This window comes from Paramisgurnus dabryanus, chromosome 5 (genome assembly GCF_030506205.2).
Source record: "Paramisgurnus dabryanus chromosome 5, PD_genome_1.1, whole genome shotgun sequence".
Taxonomy (NCBI): domain Eukaryota; kingdom Metazoa; phylum Chordata; class Actinopteri; order Cypriniformes; family Cobitidae; genus Paramisgurnus; species Paramisgurnus dabryanus.
The window spans coordinates 14,583,504-14,607,433 of NC_133341.1; the positions used below are offsets into that span (position 1 = coordinate 14,583,504).

At 42.2% G+C, this 23,930-nt stretch overlaps 1 protein-coding gene across 1 annotated transcript; it reads right to left on the reverse strand.

Moving 5' to 3' along the window:
- Nucleotides 1-17,252: 17,252 nt before the first annotated feature.
- LOC135783064 (lymphocyte antigen 75-like) lies at nucleotides 17,253-18,472 on the reverse strand. Its single transcript, XM_065293618.2, has 2 exons — nucleotides 17,734-18,472; nucleotides 17,253-17,490 (listed from the first exon to the last, which is right to left on the reverse strand). The coding sequence occupies exon 1, from the start codon at nucleotides 18,466-18,468 to the stop codon at nucleotides 17,734-17,736; it is 735 nt and encodes a 244-aa protein (XP_065149690.2). The 5' UTR covers nucleotides 18,469-18,472; the 3' UTR covers nucleotides 17,253-17,490.
- Nucleotides 18,473-23,930: the final 5,458 nt, after the last annotated feature.

Consider the following 23,930-nt stretch of genomic DNA (forward strand, 5'->3'; position numbering starts at 1 on the left):
TGGTCATTGGGTTGGTTTTGGGGACCTCCTCGAGGTGGAAGTTGAGAAGGGGCGTGGCTTAACCACTAGCAGCCAGCCCCTGGCTTGTGACAGATTTTGGCGTAGTCGGCAGGATTCCACCTCGAGTTGAGTAACCAAACTAGCCCAATGACCGACAACGCGGGGCCCGCAGCCCAACCCCGTGCCAGGCCATCCTGTTTTTAAAGAAAGACCCAACCCCATTCTTACCCGTCCCTACGAAGAGCCCGTTCTAGGGACTAGAACGGATTGGCGGGGGAGGATGTCACAAGGTGACTTAGGGCGGAACCAAAAATGGAGAGGAGAGGTTCCGCCCGGGCAGATTTTTTTAACGCACCTTTCACTTCCTGGTCTCCCTGGCAACACAGATCACGGGCAGATGAGCAACAGGTGGTACAAATTTAGCTGGCAACTCGTGATTGGAGGAGGGTAGAGAGATAAGACCCATAAAAGGTCCAAGGAAAGCCCAAACGGGAAGTTGTTGTTTCGGGCACGAGCTCCACTACTGCCTAGGGCGGACCCAAACCACACGCTCCGTCCTCGGAGGAGCCGGAGGGCGCCGTTGATCCACAGAGCGCTTAGAGCGAGAGGAGAGAGTACGGCAGCCGAGAGAGGCGAAAGAGGACGGAGCTGTGAGAGAGTTAAAGGAGCACTGCACCGTTCGTTGTTGGTGTTGCTGGTGTGTATTGAAGTGCTGAGTTGTGCTCGCCTAATACGCTGATCGATCTTTATGCTTGCTCTCGCTCTCGTCTTGTGTCATGGATTATTGTTGATGGAGATACCGAAGACCTTATAGGTTGAAGAGCAAACGAATATTGACATCCAGAGGAGAGAAACAAAGGAAGAAGAAACGTACTGTTGTGAGTATACACCTGTAGAAAAGTGTGTGTTGGCGACTGGAAACCGCCCTGCCTGTGCATCTGGAGTGTTTGTAGTGTGGATTAACGTAGAGAACGTGAGACGAAGGAAGTGCAGCAGGCGTGAGTAACAAAACCCATTTTATGGAAAGGAATTGCATGTACTTGACCTGTAGATCTTTTTGAGTGCCTCCAAGAGAGAGCGGGTGGCCCTACCCCTGAGTCAGTGTGGTGGGTGAGCCGAAGGTTCCTTGTATGAAGCAGCTACAGTGACGAAAACAAGCACTAGGCTGTGTTATCATCGCCGTATCTCGCCCAGAGCGAAGTGGAGGAAGACGGGCGTCTTTTGTGTGCACTGAGCGTGGTGGGTGAGTCCTTGGATATAGAAATTTTCACTTTGAAGTGGTGCTGTGTAATGCCGTGTATTGCAGTGAGATTGCTGTGTCTTGTCAGACGTATCCCCGCCTCCACTCATTCGTCACGGGAAGACGAAGAGGAAAGCGGTCCTAGAGCAAACTTGTACATGATTATGCTGTGAGTGTGTTTCAGTCTTAAAATCACGGAGTGGCATCCTGAAGTATTTTCGCAGCCAAACGCTTGGCGGACTTGTGTTTAGGAGTGGCGGTAAAGAACTGTGCAATTGGCGGTGTGTGAGTATTACAGATAATATTGCTACCTTACCTGTGTATTTTCATCATCGCAGAGCTAGAGGCGAAGGAGATCCGCCGCCCCGAGGTCTCTACGAAGGGGCGCCCCGGTCCAGTTTTCGATTGCCCAACGGGTATCGAGGAAAGGGCGGCGCTCGACCCGGTGTGACGGCGTGACGTTCTCGCCCCTCTGTAGACCAGCGAGCTCGCCGAGAGGGTTTGGTCCCCGGCGGCATATAGAAACCACTGTCCAGTTGACGCATTGTGTAAACCAGCTATCGTAAGCCCGCCACCCTGTAAAGTACAGCATAACCTGTTAAGTCTGCCAATCAGCAGGGACGAGGAGTGTGTTGTGAGAGCTGTGAAGAGAACCATACCTACCCAGAAGCTGTAGTCAGCGAAGAGGTGAGAGAACCAATTGAAATCGATTCACTGTGTCCCTGTGTGTCCCAGCTGTCGTCTGTGGAGAGAGAGAGAGCCAGCGTGAACGCTAAGATACCGAGCTGAGAAGAGAACCATACCTACCCAGAAGCTGTAGTCAGCGAAGAGGTGAGAGAACCAATTGAAATCGATTCACTGTGTCCCTGTGTGTCCCAGCTGTCGTCTGTGGAGAGAGAGAGAGCCAGCGTGAACGCTAAGATACCGAGCTGTGAAGAGAACCATACCTACCCAGAAGCTGTAGTCAGCGAGGAGGTGAGAGTACCAATTGAAATCGATTCACTGTGTCCCTGTGTGTCCCAGCTGTCGTCCGTGGAGAGAGAGAGAGCCAGCGTGAACGCTAAGATACCGAGCTGTGAAGAGAACCATACCTACCCAGAAGCTGTAGTCAGCGAAGAGGTGAGAGAACCAATTGAAATCGATTCACTGTGTCCCTGTGTGTCCCAGCTGTCGTCTGTGGAGGAAGAGAGAGTACAAGCGTGAGCGCTGAGGAAACGAGCTGTGGAGGAAAGCCATACTTACCAACAAGCTGTAGTCAGCGAAGAGGTGAGAGAACCATTGAAATCGATTAACTGTGCCTGTGTGTCCCAGCTGTCGTCTGTGGAGGAAGAGAGAGAACAAGCGTGAGCACTAAGGAAGCGAGCTGTGAAGGGAAACCATACGTACCAGAAGCTGTAGTCAGCGACGAGGTGAGAGAACCATTGGAAATCGATTCACTGTGCCTTTGTGCCCCAGCTGTCGTCTGTGGAAGAATAGAGAGAACAAGTGTGAGCGCTAAAGAAACGAGTTGTGAAGGAAACCCATACTTACCAAGAAGCTGCAGTCGGTGAAGAGGTGAGAGAACCCTTTTTAGATCGATCCACTGTGTCCTCGTGTCCCAGCTGTAGTCTGTGGAGAGAGAGAGAACAGGAAGGGAGAGTGAGTCGACAAACAAGGAGCTGTGTGAGATAGGCGGCGAAGCGCCGTGAGCTACATCCAGGTACACGGACAGGAAAAAGTCAATACCAACACTGATTGTAATTTGTTCTGCCTCCAGGAAGGAAGAGGAGTGCGCCACGGGCAGAAGGAACCAGAGGCGGGAGCCTGTTCCTCGACGCAACCCCCCACCCTCTGTCACTCATTCGGCCATGGCCCCCTGGAGGGCAGAGCCTGACATTAGTTTTAATTTCCTTTTCCCCAATTCCCAGTACATTTTAAATATTTAAATAAATAAAGAATATATTTTTATACTTACCTGTCCTCGTTGTTGTCTGGTCATTGGGTTGGTTTTGGGGACCTCCTCGAGGTGGAAGTTGAGAAGGGGCGTGGCTTTACCACTAGCAGCCAGCCCCTGGCTTGTGACATATCCATCTTAAGCGAAAACTCATCCAGTTTAAAAAAGTGTGGTAACTGTTGAGCGGCTACACTGACGTAGGCTACGTCACGTACGTAGCCTTGTTATAGGCTGTTGCAGTGTAGCTAGATTCCCATCAATCAAACAAAATCACACCATTGTTTTTTATATTTTTTATGTTTTAATTATAAAGAATACAACATTATCAACACAAAATAGCAACTGTGATAATTTAAAATTACAGTATTTTTTAAATACTGGGGGGCACAAGCGTCTTTGAGGGCGGGCGCGGCCCCCTATGGGTGTGGTTGCAATGTGCTGGCCTGTCAGTAGTAACAGAGACACAATGATCATCATAAGAACAGTTTAGTTTTTTGACAATTACTAAACAGGGCCAGGTCTAAAGGAGTCTTCTTTTCTCCTGGAAATGTAAGCATAACTGAGAAGGTAAGTGAATATGTTGATCTCAGACAAATTCAAATCATCTATTTAAAATCGTTTATTGCAGCACATCAGATCTCTCTGGTTCGTCCTTCACCCATACAGGTTTGTTAACAATATTATTGGTTAAAGGTTAGTGTGGGGATAAAGCATGATTATATGTTGTGTATAAGTAGTGATTCCAAAATAAATGTTTACATGTGTTTTTTGTTTCAGCAGTTCATATCTGTACACATTAAACAATCTAACAACCAATGGTTAGATGAAGGTTTATTTTAAACACTACTCTCACCAACTGATTTGAAAAATAAATGAAAAATATCATGGCCCCTGTGGTTAAAGAAAACATCATCAATTTCCTGCATTCTTGCTTGGTTGGGGTTGGATTTCACTGAGAGATTCCAAGGCAGGCGAATTTAACAAAATATTAACTAAACACTATATTCAGATAAGGATAAATTCATTTACATGGACAATAGGTTTCCAAAAGCTTATGTTTAACGGCTGTAAGACACTCTACAAAAATAGCATTTTCTTAAATCTAAGCTAAATCCTTAAAGAAAGAAATTTGTAATGTGTTGTCATCTGTTAATGTCTAGTAGAGTGATCTCTATTCCTAAATCAGTCAATAATTCCCTGAGGATTTGTTTTAACCATAGGTTTAAACTGACTAGACCCAGTTTTAATGCTGCAGATGTCACGGATACACCAGGTCCTTCCACACACATCACTCATTATCCCCGATCACAATCACAGGAATTTTGATTCACAGCACCTGTTACCTCATCAGCATCCACTCAATATAAGGCAGTCACAGACACACACTCATTGTCCGGTCTCGTCTAAAGCAAACATTACTGTGAGCTACTTTGGACTAACCTGACTCTCTGTTTATTATTCAGATATATTCTCTTCATCGTCTTCTGTGGAATTTTCAGAGCCAGAGTGTGTGTCTGTGTTTCCCGTTTGGATCTACAAGCCATTTCATCTGCTACTTATTTAACATTCTGCATCATTCATAATAAACTGTTTCATTCTGCTCAATATCTGTTTCCGTCATCTTCTGTACATGACAGAAGACCGGACATTGTAACAACATATGTCTCTACAGGATCAGGACACTTTACAGAACCTGGTGGATATACTTCGAGCGGAGTTACAACAAACATCTAACGCCACCATCACAGATTCAAATCCGGCTACCGTAACCACAGTCCCTATGGCCAACCCTAATCCGTACTCTGGTGAGGCACATGAGTGCAAAGGTTTTCTCCTCCAGTGTGAACTTATTTTCGAGATGCAACCAACCCGTTATCCTACAGATCGCAGCAAGATTGCCTTTGTTATTTCATTACGTACCGGGAAAGCGCTCTGTTGGGCAGTTTCCGTCTGGGATCAAAATGGTCCATTCCTCAACTCCTATCGCACTTTCAGTGAGTATTTCCAAGAAGTTTTCGGCTATCCTGAAGGAGATAACTCGGTTAGTGATGAACTGTACAACATTAAACAGGGGAAAGCTTCGGCATCAGAATACTCTCTCCGTTTCCACACGCTAGCGGCCGCTAGCGGTTGGGACGAACGGGCCCTTCTAACCACGTATCGCAATGGTCTTAATCCAGAGCTTCGTTTACAGTTGTCTGCATTTGATGACACTATCGGGCTTGAGCGTTTCATACAGAGATCGATTCGCACGGAAAATTGGATGTTAGCATGCCATCATACCTCTTTTGCACCATGTCGCCCACCAGAGTTGCCCTCTCCAGGACCAGAACCCATGCAGCTGGACTCTACACGGATCCCCCTGTCAGAGCGACAACGGCGGCTGACCCAGGGTCTGTGTCTATACTGTGCCAGCAAAGGGCATGTCATTGCTGAATGCCCCATCCGTCCACCCAGAGCCTTGGTGAGTACGGTTCAACCAGAGAAACATATTTATACCCCTTTGAGTACAAGGGTTAAGTTATCATTTCAAAACTTTGTACTTACAGTGTCTGCCCTCCTCGACTCTGGGTCAGCCGGGAATTTCATCTCCGCCCAGCTCTGCCAGCAATTCAGCATCCCGAAAGAGCGCATACCACAAAAATTAAAGGTGCAATCTGTCACATGAAAACCCTTGAATCGCTCATCAATCCAGCATCGCACCCATGAAATGACTCTGACAGTGGGGATCCTGCATCAGGAAAAGCTCAAATTACTGGTCCTGGAGAACTCCACCGCAGACGTGATTTTAGGAAGACCATGGTTAATCGAACATCATCCAGAGCTCTCTTGGGACACCGGAGAGGTAAAACGATGGAGTGATCACTGTTTTCCGCAATGTTTTCCTGAGATGCCCAAACCTCCTTATCCTCCGCAAGAATTAAAGGTATGCAGTACTACCATAGAAAGTCCTCTGGATAATGTCTCTGTTTCTATTCCTCCAGAGTATAAGGAATATCACGACGTATTCTGTCCCAAGAGAGCCTCTAAACTACCACCTCATCGGCCATGGGACTGTGCGATTGACCTCCTCCCGGGTGAACCAGTGCCCAATGGTAAAATCTATTCACTCACCATCCTAGAACAGGAAGCAATGGAGAAATACATCACGGAAGCTTTAGAGCAAGGGTACATTCGACCATCTACTTCTCCTGCTGCTTCACCATTCTTCTTTGTGGCAAAAAAGGACGGAGGACTTCGACCCTGTATTGATTACAGAGGATTAAACGCCATCACCCGCAAATTTCGCTATCCTCTTCCCCTCGTCCCAGCGGCACTGGAACAGCTTCACGGAGCAAAGGTATTTACAAAGCTTGATTTACGTAGTGCATATAATCTCATCCGAATACGTGACGGTGATGAATGGAAGACAGCTTTTGTGACCCCCTACTGGTCACTGGGAATATTTAGTGATGCCGTATGGCCTAGTCAACGCACCATCCGTATTCCAGGATTTTATGCATGCTATTTTTAGAGATCTACTAAATCGCTTTGTGATCGTCTACATTGATGATATATTCATCTATTCAAGTGACCTTGCCACCCATGTTCATCACGTTAAGGAAGTGTTGGATAGACTACGTCAACACACCTTATTCGTTAAAGCTGAAAAGTGTGAATTTCACAAAACCTCCATTAAGTTCCTAGGCTACCAGGTTTCCAGTCACGGTGTGAGTATGGATGAGGGGAAAGTCAAGACTATTCAGAACTGGCCCAAACCCAGCTCTGTTAAGGAACCTCAAAGATTTTTGGGATTTGCAAATTTTTATCGTAGGTTCATCAACAACTACAGTGTCATCGCCTCTCCACTGACATCAGTACTAAAAGGTAAACCCAAAAAGTTAATTTGGAATGAAGCAGACACAGCATTCGACGCACTGAAGAAAATCTTCTGCCAAGCACCCATCCTAGTTCATCCGAATCCGAATAAACCTTTTACTGTGGAAGTGGATGCCTCTTCTACAGGTGTCGGAGCTGTCCTATCCCAGCAGCAAGAGGACCCGGCTCGTCTTCATCCTTGTGCATATTACTCCTACAAGTTCAGCCCGGCGGAGAAGAACTACGATATAGGAAATCGTGAGTTGCTTGCCATCAAACTGGCCTTGGAGGAGTGGCGCCATTGGCTCGAGGGGGCACGTCATCCATTCACAGTACTAACAGACCACAAGAACCTCCAATATCTGCGAGAAGCGAAAAGGTTGAATCCCCGACAAGCCAGGTGGGCTCTCTTTTTTTACTCGTTTTGATTTTACCATCTCATATCGTCCTGGTAGCAAGAATTGTAAGGCAGATGCATTGTCAAGATTGTCATCTTCAGAGGAAGATACTGCGCCACCTGAGAACATTCTACCAGCAAAGGTTTTTGTCTGTCCCATCGAATGGAGTGACGAAGATACCATCCACGAGACACCAAACGCTCCGCCGGGCTGTCCCACCGGATTAACGTATGTACCCTTGCATAAGCGAACACCCCTCATTACTAAATCTCACGTTTCTCCAGGCACTGGTCACCCCGGCATCCAACAAACCCTCTCGCTGCTAAAACATCGCTGCTGGTGGCCCAACATGGCAGAAGACATCAAAGGTTCGTGAGGGGGTGTAAAGAGTGCACAATGGCCAAGACCCAAAAACACCTACCACATGGAAAACTTCGTCCTCTACCCATTCCTCATCGTCCATGGTCTCATCTTGGGGTAGATTTTGCTACGGATCTACCTAATTCACAAGGTAACACTTGCATCTTTGTGGTGGTGGATCGATTTTCAAAAATGCTGAGACTAATACCCCTCAAAGCACTTCCCACTGCCATGGAAAGTGCAGAACTATTATTTCAACATGTATTCAGATATTTCGGCATCCCAGAGGATATTGTTTCAGATCGTGGTCCACAATTTATATCCCGAGTATGGAAGTCATTCTTCAAACTTCTAAATGTTACCATTAGTCTGTCATCAGGTTACCACCCACAAACGAACGGCCAAACAGAACGAAAGATCCAAGAAGTGGGTCGCTTCCTCCGAACCTTCTGCCATGACCACCAGAACTCTTGGAGCCAGTTCCTACCCTGGGCCGAGTACGCACAGAATTCTCTTCGCCAACAAACCACCGGCCTCAGTCCCTTCCAGTGCGTGCTTGGTTACCAGCCACCCATGTTCCCGTGGACCGAAGAACCAAGTGAAGTATCATCAGTCCAACACTGGTTCCAAGAGAGCGAGAGGGTCTGGGACTCAGCTCACCATCACCTCCAAGCAGCGGTTAGACGTCATCAACGGCAGGCGGATGCCAAACGGAACCCGACCCCTGACTTCAAAGTCGGGGACAAGGTATGGCTGTCAACACGAAACATCCGACTTCGTCTGCCTTGTCGAAAGCTGAGTCCCAAATTCATCGGTCCATTTGTCATCATCAAGGAGGTCAATCCGGTAGCCTTCCAGCTCTGTCTACACTCACACTACTGGATCCATCCAGTTTTCCATGTCTCCCAGTTTAAACCCTTTCATCCACCTGTCACTTCTTCTGTTTCCCCCACAGGACCTGGTGAGGAAACCCCCCCTCTGGAAGAAGACTCTACCATCTACACCGTCCGACAATTACTGGATTCCAGACGTCGAGGTGGGCGGCTGGAGTACTTGGTAGACTGGGAGGGCTTCGGTCCCGAAGAACGCTCTTGGGTATCTCGAAGATATCCTCGATCCTGAACTCCTTCAAAACTTTCACCACACACATCCTGACAAACCTGCACCCAGATCCAGAGGTCGCCCTCCTCGACGTCATGGAACGCAGCGGTCCTCAGGAGCGGACCCTCAGGGGGGGGTACTGTCACGGATACACCAGGTCCTTCCACACACATCACTCATTATCCCCGATCACAATCACCGGAATATTGATTCACAGCACCTGTTACCTCATCAGCATCCACTAAATATAAGGCAGTCACAGACACACACTCATTGTCCGGTCTCGTCTAAAGCAAACATTACTGTGAGCTACTTTGGACTAACCTGACTCTCTGTTTATTATTCAGATATATTCTCTTCATCGTCTTCTGTGGAATCTTCAGAGCCAGAGTGTGTGTCTGTGTTTCCCGTTTGGATCTACAAGCCATTTCATCTGCTACTTATTTAACATTCTGCATCATTCATAATAAACTGTTTCATTCTGCTCAATATCTGTTTCCGTCATCTTCTGTACATGACAGCAGAGACCAAAGGTTGTTTTAAATGTTTCCCTCTCCTGCCTCCTAATGGTCATGCAGTTCAATATTTGGTCAACAGATGTAATTTTGTTTTTGGTTAAATAGATGGTTAATGTTTAACTTAACTGTATAATCTTTAAATGACAGAGTTAAAATATTATACTGTTAAGTAAGGAAGAATTCATGCTTAGTTGTCATTGCATTAGCTTTTTCATTTGAAACGCCTTTTGCCTTGACTCTATCATCCTATTACATCCTACTGTAACACAGTACAGTATGGGTGTTCAATGTAGTTTTATTATTGTACAATCTATTGTACAATAGAGTTCACAAATAGACTAGGGAGATAAAAAATAAACAATTCCATAATTTAAACAAATACAATTTCTGACTCCAACTTAACAACACAACTAAATGGGAGAAACGACTTGATACTGAGTCCAAGATAGCATTTGACAAAAATAAAATAGAATGTCCCAAAAGTCTCTTGTGTAATTTTTCTGTGTAAATATTGTCCTTAAATATTGATGTGTGTAAAGGCCTTGCCCTTGTGTGATATTTTCTACCTGTGTGTAGCAGGGGTGTGGCCAGCCGATTTTGCCAGGGCTTCAGCCCCGAATATTTTGAGTCAAGACCCGAATGTAATGACCTGGGCTCATTTCAGTCAGTTCACACGTCACACCTTGTAGCTATTTCTCACACTGAGAAGTAAGAGATAAATTGTCCTGCTATATACAATTAATGGACGAGGCGCAGGCATACGCGGGGCAGTTGTCGAGTTCAGCTGCTTCGAGTTTTTAAGTGTGCTCAACTTTACGCAACGCCGCAAGAACTGACATCAGAGTACCGCGAGAAAATTTGTGGAGGAGGCTGATTTCAAATTGCTCTCGCGTTACTCTGATGTCATCCACTTGTTGTTTCTTGCAGCGCCTCGTGAAGTCGCACACACATTAATGCATCCTACCAGATAATCAGAAAGAAATGCGAAGTTGTTTCTGGTTAAATTATATTATCCCGCTGCAAGCACGTTCGTTACTAACATGGATTTACCATTTAAATAAGTTATGAATGGGATGCTGTTTTGGACTTAGAGTTTTTAAGCTGATCTTGTCCAGTTGTAACTTCTCTGATGTGACAAGACTAGGCTGTTGTTGGACACAATCGTATCCGACCATGGGGTTCCCTGTTCGGAAGGGCTGGGTGGGTCGAGCACCCTAGATCATGGATGTGGATCAGCTGCTTGTGTCCAACTGCAACTTATTTGACATGGTTGATTAGGTTGTCATTGGACATCCTGAATTTAACTTATTTGACGCAACCAAATTAGGTTGTTGTTGTACATCCCGGTGGTAACTTATTCGAAAGGGCCTATATAGGCTGTTGCTGGACAGTGTGTTAAAGAGTGTTAAATCATCATAATTCATAATTCCAATGGTATGTTTTCAATCAGACGTGTACAGGAAGCCGTGTCTGACGTCATAAGATAATTTGCATATGTAAATTATGCATAATAAGGCTAAAAACTACTTGTCCAGCAACAGCCTATTTGGGCCCTGTCAAATAAGCTATGTTTGGAATGTACAACAACAACCTATTTAGGCCCTTTTGATTAAGTGACAGTCGGGATAATTTTTTTTATTTGTATCCCACATGCAACTTATTTGACATGGTTAACTAGGTTGAAAATTGGACATCCCGAATGTAACTTATTTGACGCAACCAAATTAGGTTGTTGTTGTACATCCCGATGGGAACTTATTCGAAAGGGCCCAAATATGCTGTTGCTGGACAGTGTTAAATACAGTTAACTCGTCATAATTCATAATTCTAATGGTATTTTTCAGTTGTACGTGTACAGCAAGCCGTGTCTGATGTCATAATGTAATTTGCATATTTTCATTATGCATAATTAGGCTAAAAACGACTTGTCCAGCAACAGCCTATTTGGGCCCTGTCAAATAAGCTATGTTTGGGATGTACATCAACAACCTATTTAGGCCCTTTTGATTAAGTTACAATCGGGATGATTTTTTTGATTTGTATCCCACATGCAACTTATTTGACATGGTTGATTAGGTTGTCATTGGACATCCCGAATGTAACTTATTTGACGCAACCAAATTAGGTTGTTGTTGTACATCCCGGTGGTAACGTATTCGAAAGGGCATATATAGGCTGTTGCTTGACAGTGTGTTAAAGAGTGTTAAATCATCATAATTCATAATTCCAATGGTATGTTTTCAATCATACGTGTACAGGAAGCCGTGTCTGACGTCATAAGATAATTTGCATATGTAAATTATGCATAATAAGGCTAAAAACTACTTGTCCAGCAACAGCCTATTTGGGCCCTGTCCTATTTGGGCCCTGTCAAATAAGCTATGTTTGGGATGTACAATGACAGCTTATGGAACGTATTCTGATTAAGCTATGACCGGGATGCTATTTTGGACTTAAGAGTTTTTTAAGTTATCATCTCCAGTTGTAACATATTAGACAATAACAAACAGGCTCGAGTAGCGTTCAGAGCCGCGGAACTCCGGACCCCGAAAGGGGGACCCTCTACGGTACACAGTGGCTCAGTGGGTAGCACTGTTGCCTCACAGCAAGAAGGTTCCCGGTTCGAGCCCTGGCTAGGGCAGGTTGCCTTTCTGTGTGGAGTTTCTGGATGTTCTCCCTGTGTCAGCGTGGGGGTACTCCGGTTTCCTCCCACGGGCCAAAACACGCAAATTAGGCAAATTGAAGATACCAAATTGTCCCTTCCCCAACTTGTGTATAAATCAACTTGTCTGAATAAACTTGTGTATAGATTACCTGGTTCTCGCCATGAATATAGCCGTAGATGATGAAATGGCGTTAAGAAATAAAGGAAGAAGAAGAAGAAAATTGAGTATTCCTTTAAATACTTAAATAATTTTTTGATTAAAAGTTTCCCAGACAGGGATTAGACTAGTCCTAGACTAAAAAAATGTAGAAGCTGTCCAAACTGAAAACAAGTGCTACTTATTGTCTTATCCTACTTATTGTCCCTTTATGTATCTTAAAGCAACACTATGTAGTTTCCATGTAAAAATGACTTACAGCTCCCCTATGTGGTTAAAAAGCGCAACAGTGCCTGGTATCAGACACTCTTCTGCAGGCAGGGGGAGGGGCGGGGCTGTGTTTCCTACCCTCCACCGCCACTTTCAGAGTGTGCTTGTAACAGCTAGGAGGCTGCTCAGGTTGCAGCAACAGTACAATTTGTCCAGTTAAAAGTTGTTCTATCACTGAAATCATTTTAGAGACATTATTTAAAGGTAAAAAAACTACATAGTGTTGCTTTAAAGGGACAATAAGTAGGATTTCCCCCCATCTAGTGGTGAAATTGTATTTTGCATTCAAACGAATGGAGCTCTCTAGTGCCTCGCTTTTCCAAATGTGTGTTGCAACTTCGGTAGCCGTTAATTATCACTGATCTCCTTGTCCTTTTCAGCTTCACGTGTTCTGAATGAACGCGTTGGTAGGCTAGTGCTTTTTGTCCCCCTCTGCTATTATAACGTTTATCAGTATGGCGGAACGACATGGAAGCCTCCTTGGACTTACCCGTTCAATGCAAGTAAAGCGAAGAAATTCTTACAAAGCTTACAAAGAAAAGTCAGATCACTGGCAGAGATCATTTGACATCAACAAGGACATATTTATGAATAAAGACATTGAATTGATTAATAAAACACTTAAAACCCTACTTACTGTCCCTAGTCATTTTTAGTATTTTAAAATATTCCACTGGAAGACTTAAATTTTTTATTTGTGAATGTGGTTTTGAGATTTTAGGTTTATTTTATATGGCTTTTAATCCCTGGATATGTGCGGTGGTTGTTGCTGTATAACTTACACAACACACTACCTAGGAAATATCAAGCAGACAACATATGCAAAATTATCTAAGCTGCTAATACAAGATGTAGCCTATTCTTTAGTATTTGCTCAGCTTCTTTCGAAAATTTCAATCAAATCAAACCGTTAAAAAAATATTTATATAGCGTTTTTTACAATATTATTTTATTTTTTATTGTTTTTAAGAACTGTTAGGTTTGATTGTGGAGAAAATTATTATTTGGTCAGGTTTTTGATTGCACTTAAAACACCAAGCTGCTGTTATTATCCTGTTATTAACTGCATTTAATAAAGTAGCTTAATAACTCAAACCCGGTGCACGTGAAAATGTTGTTTTTAATGAAGACAATGAATTCGTATTACACAGAAAAGCTGTGTCACCTTGCTTTCGTTTTAAGCCAGATTGATCAGTTAGGAGAAAACAAAAATACCATAGACATAGAGCAACTCCTAGTGGTCTTTTTTACATAAGCATATTGAATTGCTTCACCATTAAGGTGATTATTATTCAACATTTTAAGACAAAACTACATATACAAGACTGGTGGAAATAAAACGTCATTCTACTATATCTTTTCAGAAAATGAAATTCATTGAAGAAGAATTCGAGAAAAATCTTAAAAAAAGACATCTGAAGCAAACAACCATTGATAAATGTGATGTCATAATGGTGTTCTGCCCCATTGTTTCTCATGCTGGAAGAGACATAAGTGCTGCACTGAATCAACTTTATAATGGTAAAGGTCACTTGCATTGTTAAAAGCTATATTCATAATTAAACATTAACTTTATCATTGATTTATGATCCAGTTTGCACTTCTTTCACTTTCTTTTAGTTTTCAAACTAGTCATCCTGGTGGTACTCCATCACACGTTCGACCCAGATAAAACTATACCAGACAGCAACGCTGCTGTAAACAGGGAGAACACATTTGCAGTGGACTTTCTGTTTTATGAGGATACAGGATTACTGCAATGTCAGAGGAATGAAGATGCATTTGAAACAATTGCAAAATACTTAAAATCCCAGGTAGGTCTATTGAAAATACCACAATTTTATTTGCATTGTGTCATGGTGAGTGCGGTTATCAGTGGCGGAGTGGCAATCGGGAGAGTCGGGACTTTTCCCGCTGGGCCGGTAGTGTTTTAAGGCTGCGAGGGCTGCTGATAATAGCCGTGCTTTCAGTCTTTAGTCATGCACTCCGGCCACACTAAAACCTATTTATCATATATTTAATATGCTTCAGTGCTCAAATTTTATCTGGCCGCACCGCTCTCTCTATCAAGCCCGTCTCCCCTGGAGTTCTATATCAGCCAATCAAAAAATAAAGAAAGAGACTACACAATAGCCAATCAGAAAATAGGACTGTTGTATCTGGGTAAGATTTAACGCAACAACCAATAAAAAAGCATAGCCTCGCACACCCACAGAGGAAAGGAACCGAGCATCACTTTGAGCAGCACGGAGTCTGATCTCCTGTTTTAATCTTACAACAAATGCACAACTTTGACACAAACAATGACAACTTGACTGCTGTTAGAGATTGTTTCCCAGATAATCAGCATCAGTTTTTCACGAGTGTCTGTAACGTAGCCAACAGTTTACAGCCTGTTCACTGACAACACCTGCTCAGAACATGTAAGTTAGTTTAAGCTTATGTTTTCGTTATCACACGATGACTGACATTTTGTCACATAAAATATCTCTCTCCAAACAGGCTTAATAATTTTATAAGCAGCTGCTTTGCAACCAAAGTAAGCTTTAGCTTACCTAAAACTAGGGAACTGTTGACTTTAAGATCTTTTAAATAATAATTATTACACTTTTTTATTGTAATTTTAGATTTCAGCATTTGCTTATTTACAGCGAACTATTTTCTTTTTTCTTTTTTTTGACCACAGAGGGCTGGTGGTCTATGAAATTTCCCGGTAGATTTTTGGGTCCCACTCCGCCCCTGGCGGTTATATTCATATGTTACTTCCCTTTCAGAAACTAACCTCATATGCATACTTCAAAGGTAAGTTTTCAAGCTTTTCATAATTTAATACACATCATTTTCATCAAACACTTGTATTTTTTTAGGTAACATTTTACAATAAGGTTGTATTTGATCACAATTAGTTAATGCAATATCTAACACAAACTATCAATTAACAGTGCATACAGCATATATTAATCTCAGTTCATGTTCATTTTAGCACTTACTAATACGTTTATAAAATTGAATGTTGAAACTGTTAACATAAGCTGATGCACATCATGGTGTCCATGAACTAACATAAATGATTGCATTGACATAACAGTAACAAAGATTAATAAATGCTGAAAAACGATATTGTTCATTGTTATGTTAGTTAATGCATAATGCATTTACTAATGCAACCTTATTGTAAAGTTTTATCAATTAAAGATCACTATATGAATTATAAGTAAAAGTTACATTTGTAAAAAATGTAATGTGCTGGAATGGGCAGAATACCAGGAAAATTCACATTCATCCTCAGTCCAGAATCCAGACAGTAGAGGTTCAAAACTTTAGCAATGATTAAAAGATGGTTAAGAAATTTAAACTAATTGTATTTCCTTTTTTACAGACATTCATACAATTCCACATCAATACACAGACCATGAAGATAGTCTATTAATCGATTGAAAACCATCCACTTGGTATTGAGGCGCAAAATTGTTTGGCCAGTTGTGGTTTGTGTTGTTGTTATTATTGTTGTTGTTGTTGCACTTGTGTCTCAATTGATGTAGAAACCTGGGACAAATTGATCATATAAGATGCCTTGTCCCATTGAAAAGCTTACCTGTGACTGCATGGGTCACTCAGTAGAACTGAACTTGTCAAACATATAATGAATGAGATATGCTGATCAAGAATATCAACTTATTAACTTTTCCAAATTCATCTGAATGCTTTTAACCATTAGAATGATTTGACCTGAAATAATGATGTAGTTTGCTATGATATGTTAGAGTCAAATTACTGCTGCATGTTAAGCTGTAAACAGAGCAGCTAATAACTCATCGAAAAGATGTCACTTCTGCAATTAACACTGCAATAATTCAGTAAAATGTATTTGACTGACTTCAACTTTGACTCCTGGACTTTTTTCTCATATGGGTCTTAATTGTAACATTCCCCTTACGCTAGACATCAAGTTTACATCAAGTTTACCTGACTCAAAAGATCCCACCCCTATGTAGATGTCTCTACAATGTCGCTTCAACCCTAATCCAACACACTTGATCCAAGTTGAACGTACAAGACAAAGTTTTAATAATCATTCATAAACAATTTTATTCTATTTGCTTTTAATGTTTATTAAAAATACAGTGTGATAGAACAAACATAATTACAAAGTTCCCAATCTGACAGAGCTGGAGTCTCATTTATAAAAATGTGCGTAGGATCCTTACTAAAAGTCTACTGTACGTACGCACAAAAGCCAAAAATGACATACAGCAAAAAATATTAAGACTTATAAAACAAAGCATTGTTCCCTTTATAAATCAAAGATCACCTGCAAGTGTGCGTACATGAATCATCCTCAGATCCCACCCTGCGAGCCCATTTTCCCTTTAAGTTTGTTTTTTTATAGATCACATCCCCGTTTTGTGCGTACGCATGCTTTATAAATGAGGCCCCTGATCTTTATTAAGACAATATTCAAAGAATGAAATTAAACACAAAAAAACCAAATATATTTTCTATCTTAAATTTTACGCGGAAGAAAAAAATGTATGGCAGCATGGAAGCATTTTCAATTTTATTTCTGTAAAGCTTTTTACAATGTGCACTAAAACATGTACAGAAAAATGATAAATATTACAGCAAAATAATAATAGAAATGGGAAAATTAAAAACATACACACATTTAAAAATAAATAAATTACAGCTCATAAAATAGCATGAGACACAAGTCACCAACTGGTTGTTAATAGTAGATATATTCACCAAAGACCCAAGGCCAAGGACCAAGATCAAAATAAAAATGTTAAGAACTGAAATCTGAAAGGGGAAAACTAAATGAAATAAATCCAACAAATTAGTTAACATGCTTCCTGAGAATTTGTTTAATACACTGTAAAATCAGGACAAAATCTTTTGTGTATACATTGAGGAACTTTTTGGGAACTGATAAAGTCCATCCCGACTACTCTTCATTGTCTATAGCGGCATCAACGTAATCTGTCGATTTCTGATCAAAGAAAAAATGTCAGAATTGTGTGCAGAACTGGTCTAACATGCTGTATTAACAATAAAAGATTCAATATCTTAGTAAAAAAAAAACAAGAAAACTATTTCACTAACACTATTTTAAAAGAACTTTTTTACCAATAGTAATGAACTCATGAAAAATGTGTCAGAAGATGATGAAGAAAATACTATTTAGTAGTTTGTTTAATATCATTCTTGATGTTTTAGATACTCTTTATCTTACCTAAGTATAGCAGAAGAAATAGAGTTTCTTGTCACAGTCTTGAAAGTCCCAGCTATCAGTCTTGAAGTTTCGAGCTCCACAGTGGTTTGGGGAGATGGGACATGAAGGCAACGACATCTGGCTGTCCAAAGTCTCATTGTTAACCCAGAACCAATCTCCGGCGAGGAACCGCAAGCTTGTCCAGACTTTAACTGTAGTGGAATTTACAAGTTTTTCAGCCGTCTGCAAATCAGTGAGTGAGGTCAGGCTGGCCAGGTCAATGTAGTTAAGCCTGCAGTACTCCAATGCATCCTCCCAGCTTTTATTCTGTTTTACTAAGATCAGATCTGGCACTCTGTAGCAAAACATCGGCCCAATGATTGATGAGCAGTCACCAACATTCCAGGCCCCGGTGCTGTCGACAAACACACACTGGTCATAACTAGTTGTCGTGTTTGTCAGCAGTGTGTATGTAACTGGGTTACCATCAGACCACTGTTTGTATTTTAATGCACCTCTTTCCTGGTACAAGCCGATCCAACCAAAGAGTAGATATCCTGTTGTGTCCAAGAACCTCGAATACTCCTCTTCACTGCTAAAGGTGGATAAGTCTTTATAGTATGTCCTGCAGTATGTCTGGGCTTCGCTCCACTCTATGTTACCCTCCACATAAAAGTGTTCCCGAACCAGGGCTGAGACTCGCTCGGTAAGAGCAGCCAGTAAAAGCAAAGAGAGCAGAATCTTCACCATCTTCATCACTGCTAAAGACAGATTGAGCTTTCAGATGCTCTTGACAGCACAGCAATAAATACATCAGTAGACAAATTCATGCAAAAGAAAACAAAATTGAAAGCAATGCCAACACCTCCTTGGACAAATGTAAAGTTCTTATTATTTTGAGGAGGGGTTGACTCTATTAATACATTCTGACATATTAACACTGTTAAAAAGTTGGACACAAAGGAAGATATTTTGAGAAATTTTTGTAACCAAGCAGATCACCAATGAGTTCCATAGTAGGAAAATAATGGGGCTTCTGATCGGTTTGCTTACAAACATTCCTTAAAATATCTTCCTTTGTGTTCATCAGAAAATAAAGACATTATACAGGTTAATTTTTGTTTTTGGGTGGCCAAGGTTCTTAATGGAACTTTTTAGTCAAAAACAGTTCTCCTATGGCATCTTAAAGTACCCTTATTTTTAAGCATGCAGGAAAGATCAAAAGTTACTGCAAGATTTGTTTAGAGATCATGATCAAAATAATTCAAAGCAATTTTCCATTTCAAAACAAACTTGGTTAAACCGCTTTGAATTAAACCAAATCTCATTCGATTCATGTCATTTTGCATTGCTGTGTCAATTTGCATTTTCATTATTTTACTAACCCTACTTGGTCACACCAAAGAACAGTGAAATAATGACCCATCCGAAAGCATCAAACCCAAAACAAAAGAAGAGGGACCAAAACTTTCTTCTATATGCTCATGCAAAAATCAAAAGTCTATGAGAAGAGGGTACCAAATGATCCTGACAACATGCCAAGCATTTTCCAGAAATGCCTGTACAGTATTATGTATGACAGGAAGTTACATTCTGACTCACACCCATCAAAATTAACCTGTGACCTCACTTTGTATCAGCTGTTCTAAAATGTACACTGTCAAAAAAAAAAAACATGGACAAAAATGGCCCGAGTTTTAAAAAGGTCCTAATATGTACCATAGGTACAGAGATATGTAAACTTTTAGTACCAGTATGTACCTCTTGAGGTACTAATATTATCTCTTTACTTTTTAAAAGGACAGCTAGGGATCGCTAGGGACGATTTACTTACCATTATTTCTGTATATGTCAAGCCACTAAATGAATGATATAGTTTAAGTTCATGGTACTTTTTACATTCACCAATGTTCAAAAATTTTTCTTGTTGTTATAATGAGATCAACTCATCTTACACATATCTGCTTTATTAAAATACACACATACATTATGGTTGTATAAAATTTTTCAGTGATCAGTTCGCGAAGGAGTTTCTTAATGGCCCCATATATTACTGATTCCAATTATGCATTCAGGAGTTAAGCAAATGACTATCAGCATGAAAGAAATTCAAATGAAAGCTACGTATAATACACAAAGCAATATAACAAAAAGACAGCCTGATGGCCCAGGGCCACAGACTGTCACTCTGCCGATCGGGGACATTGCGGCACTGTCACGAAAGTTCATCATTTGCACCTGTTTTGAGGCCATTCCCATTTAAATAATCAAAGAAGACAAAAAAGCCAGATGTCAATGCGCTACTCACACGCTGTTTAAGAAGATTGTCAGGGGTTTTTTTGGCAGGGCCAGTAGAAAATCTGAACCACTGGCCTCACCGGCCAGTAGCAAAAATCCTTAGCATTGCTTATGCTAACTTTTCCTCACAGTGAATTAAAAAAGAGGAACTCAACTCAACGCAAACTTTATTTGTAGAGCACAACGATATTAAGATTTAAAAATATGTTAAATAAAGACAATAACACCTGTCTAATGGAGCTACCACTCCAAAAGCATGATTCCCTCTGCGCTTAAAAGCCTTGTTTTAGGCACATTTAGGAACAGCTGATCAGCTGACTTGATAGAATGGGTTGATAACAGCGTAACAGCACAGAAATAGGGTGGGGCAGGGCGAAACCATTTAAAGATTTAAAAACAAACAAAAGAAACAAGTTTAAAGCTTAGGCTTGTGTTTAGAAACCAGAACACAACCGTTAAGACCTAGTAGATAGCAAATTCTGTGCTCTTATAGACACATGTGTCAGGATCCTGCTGGAACCTTTTCTTGTTTTTGAAGTCTTGTTTTAATTTTTAGTCCAGTATGGCAGGGTTCTGACAGTACAATGTTTTATGTGGGAAAGCGTGGTCTTAGTATTATTGTATCAGACCACGTTTTTCCCGTGTCTCGTCACTTTTGCCCCGCTCCCTTGTCATCCTCTCCTCATTATTGTTTGATTTATTTCATCTGTTCCCCCCTTGATTTGCTCCCCTATTTAATCCTCTTGTATTCAGTGCTTGTGCTTTGTTCAGAATACTTGTGAGTATGCTGTCTTTGTAGTCTAGTCAAGTGGTGTTTATTGTATTAGTCTAGTTCACTGTTTAGTGTCTCCCTGCTTAGTGTTAAGTGTGTTTTAGGTCTAGTCTTGTTTAGGTTTATCTCCCTCTGTCTAGTATCTTGTTTGTTATTTTGCCCCCTCGTGGGCTTTATTTTCTGTTTGTTCGAATAAAGAGTTTGTGTGCATCCCCACCACCGTCTGAACTTGGGTTCCTCTTGTAAATCCCTAACAGAAGCACAAGCCAACAAGGAACCCAGCAGACATGAACCGCCGTCTGGCGAAGAGAGGTCGGGGTTTCGTCCTGGAGTGTGAACCGGGTCCTATTTGGTATGATCCTCTCGTTTATGGACCCGGGATTAACTCCAGGTGGAACCCGACCAGAGCCGTCGAGCCTGTGCCCCTCTCATCTATCCCGGAGGGACGTATCATGGGAGTGTTGGCGCCCGGCGGTCCAGAACTTTCCACTCCAGCTCCAGAGAGCTCCTCCCCACCTATGTCCCTTTGAGGGAAGCGAGAGAGCAGGACCTCCTGGGACTCTTCGTCTGGGGGGTCCTCCTCCGAGTTGGTCCCGCCACCTCCTCCACTCTCTGCAGCTCGTCCACACAAGAAGAGGAGGAGGAGAGCGCTGCCGTCTGCGCAGCCACCGCCGTCTGCGCAGCCACCGCTGCAGCCACCGCCATCTGCGCAGCCGGCTGCTGCAGCCCCCGCCGTCCCTGCTGCCGGCCGCAGCGCCCCCTGTCATGGTCCCTGTCTCGTCCCCGCTGCCGGCCGCAGCGCCCCCTGTCATGGTCCCTGTCTCGTCCCCGCTGCCGGCCGCAGCGCCCCCTGTCATGGTCCCTGTCTCGTCCCCGCTGCCGGCCGCAGCGCCCCCTGTCATGGTCCCTGTCTCGTCCCCGCTGCCGGCCGCAGCGCCCCCTGTCATGGTCCCTGTCTCGTCCCCGCTGCCGGCCGCAGCGCCCCCTGTCATGGTCCCTGTCTCGTCCCCGCTGGCGGCCGCAGCGCCCCCTGTCACGGCTCCTGTGTCTGCCCCTTTCCTGCCCGGAGACCCTACCTTGTTCCCCATTGTGCCTCCTGTCCTCCCTGCCTCAGCCTTGCCTCAGTCTGCCCCTTTTGCACCTGCCTCACCAACCAAGACCCCCAAGCCTGCCCGGACTCCTCGTCCCAAGCCCTCTACCTCCCCCTCGGGACCCAAGGCCCCTTGCCCACCCAGCTCTACCCTGCCTGGACTTCCTCACATGAACTTTGTTGCTCCTCCACCACCCCTTCCTTGTGTGGTGTTTTTGTTGTCACACCCCAACCCTTTCGTTGTTATTGCTTGTCTGCCTCTTTTGATTTTTGTAATGTTTTCATGGTTTTTGTCCTGTATGCAGTCTGTCTTGTCTTGTGTCCCTCACTTGTCATCCTCTCCTCATTATTGTTTGATTTATTTCACCTGTTTCCCCCTTGATTTGCTCCCCTATTTAATCCTCTTGTATTCATTGTCCTGTGCTTGTGCTTTGTTCAGAATACTTGTGAGTACGCTGTCTTTGTAGTCTAGTCAAGTGGTGTTTATTGTATTAGTCTAGTTCACTGTTTAGTGTCTCCCTGCTTAGTGTTAAGTGTGTTTTAGGTCTAGTCTTGTTTAGGTTTATCTCCCTCTGTCTAGTATCTTGCTTGTTATTTTGCCCCCTCGTGGGCTTTATTTTCTGTTTGTTCGAATAAAGAGTTTGTGTGCATCCCCACCACCGTCTGCACTTGGGTTCCTCTTGTAAATCCCTAACAACATGTTTATCATAAGACCAGGTTTTCTGACCATTAAACCGGGCCTGGTCGAGAGGAGTCTTTATGATTGATAAGGTAAGTTAATATGTTAACCTCGGTCAAATTCAAATCATGTATTCAATTAATTTATTGCAGCACATTAGTAACGTCAGATCTCACTGGTTTGTGCTTCACCCATACAGGTATAATATTATTTGTTAAAGGATTAGAGTGGGCATCAGGCATGATATTGGGCACTATTGTATTTTCACGTTTAGTGTCACGTTGTTTAAATGGCAAAATATGCCCATGGGCGTTCTGGTCTGAAAACGAGGTGTGTTCAGGGGCATTGTTGGCACGTTACTATTTTGAGGCAACTAAAATAGACTTGTATTGCTAATATTGCATTTTTTTTAATGTTACCCCCGCGTATTTAATTTTTTTTTTTACCATTGGATGGTGATATGAGAACTATTTTAATGTAATATTTTTTTTAAAACACTCAGGGTGCTGTCCGAGTGTTGAAATGTCTTTCCACATGTTTGTAAATTCTTTATCTCCTGTATTTTTGCAAATGTAAAACATGCAAACATTTTTTTCATATTCTTATACAAACATTATTAGATTACAGTGATCATGCATCATACTTTATCAGCGATTAAAACACTGCTTATTTTACTTCCATTACTGAAATGACACTGTTTAAAGAGAACCAAAGCTTTATTCACAAAAATAAACATTTCAATAAATAAAATGCAACACAATTTTTTTTTTAACATCAATCTTAAACTAGCGATCTTTAGCGCTGCTTACAGTTTTTCTGCTTACACACTCTGACATATAATAGGCAATCCACCTTAAAGGGGATGAGAGATGCCTAAAACAAACTCATTATGAGAATAGGAACAACCCTTTTAGATGGTGCGCCAGGCGCATAAACCATTTTCGTCCTTAAGCAAAAGTGGATTCAGACACGCCCTTTTAGACTGTGTGCTTTAGTCCATGCGCTTAGATAGTTAAAATAGGGTCCAATATGTTGTACAAGTATGTTGCATACAATATTTAGTGATTCAACAATAAATGTTTGTGTATATTGTTTCAGCCGTTCACATACATTAAACACTGATAATCTAACAATCAATGGTTGAAGGTTTATTTTAATGATATATTATGGTCCCTGTGGTTAAAGAAAACATTATCAGTTTCCTGCATTCTTGCTTGGTTTAGGTTGGATGTCATTGAGAGGTTCCATGGCAGGCAAATTTAACAAAATATTAACTTTATTCTTTATTCCTAAATCAGTAAATCATCCCCTCTGAAGACACATTTTAACAGACTAGACCCAGTTTTAATGCTGCAGAGACCAGGGGTTATTTGAAATGT

What these genes read in the sequence shown, in the direction of transcription:
- LOC135783064 (XM_065293618.2), bottom strand. Translation starts at nt 18,468, where the DNA reads ATGAAGATGGTGAAGATTCTGCTCTCTTTGCTTTTACTGGCTGCTCTT.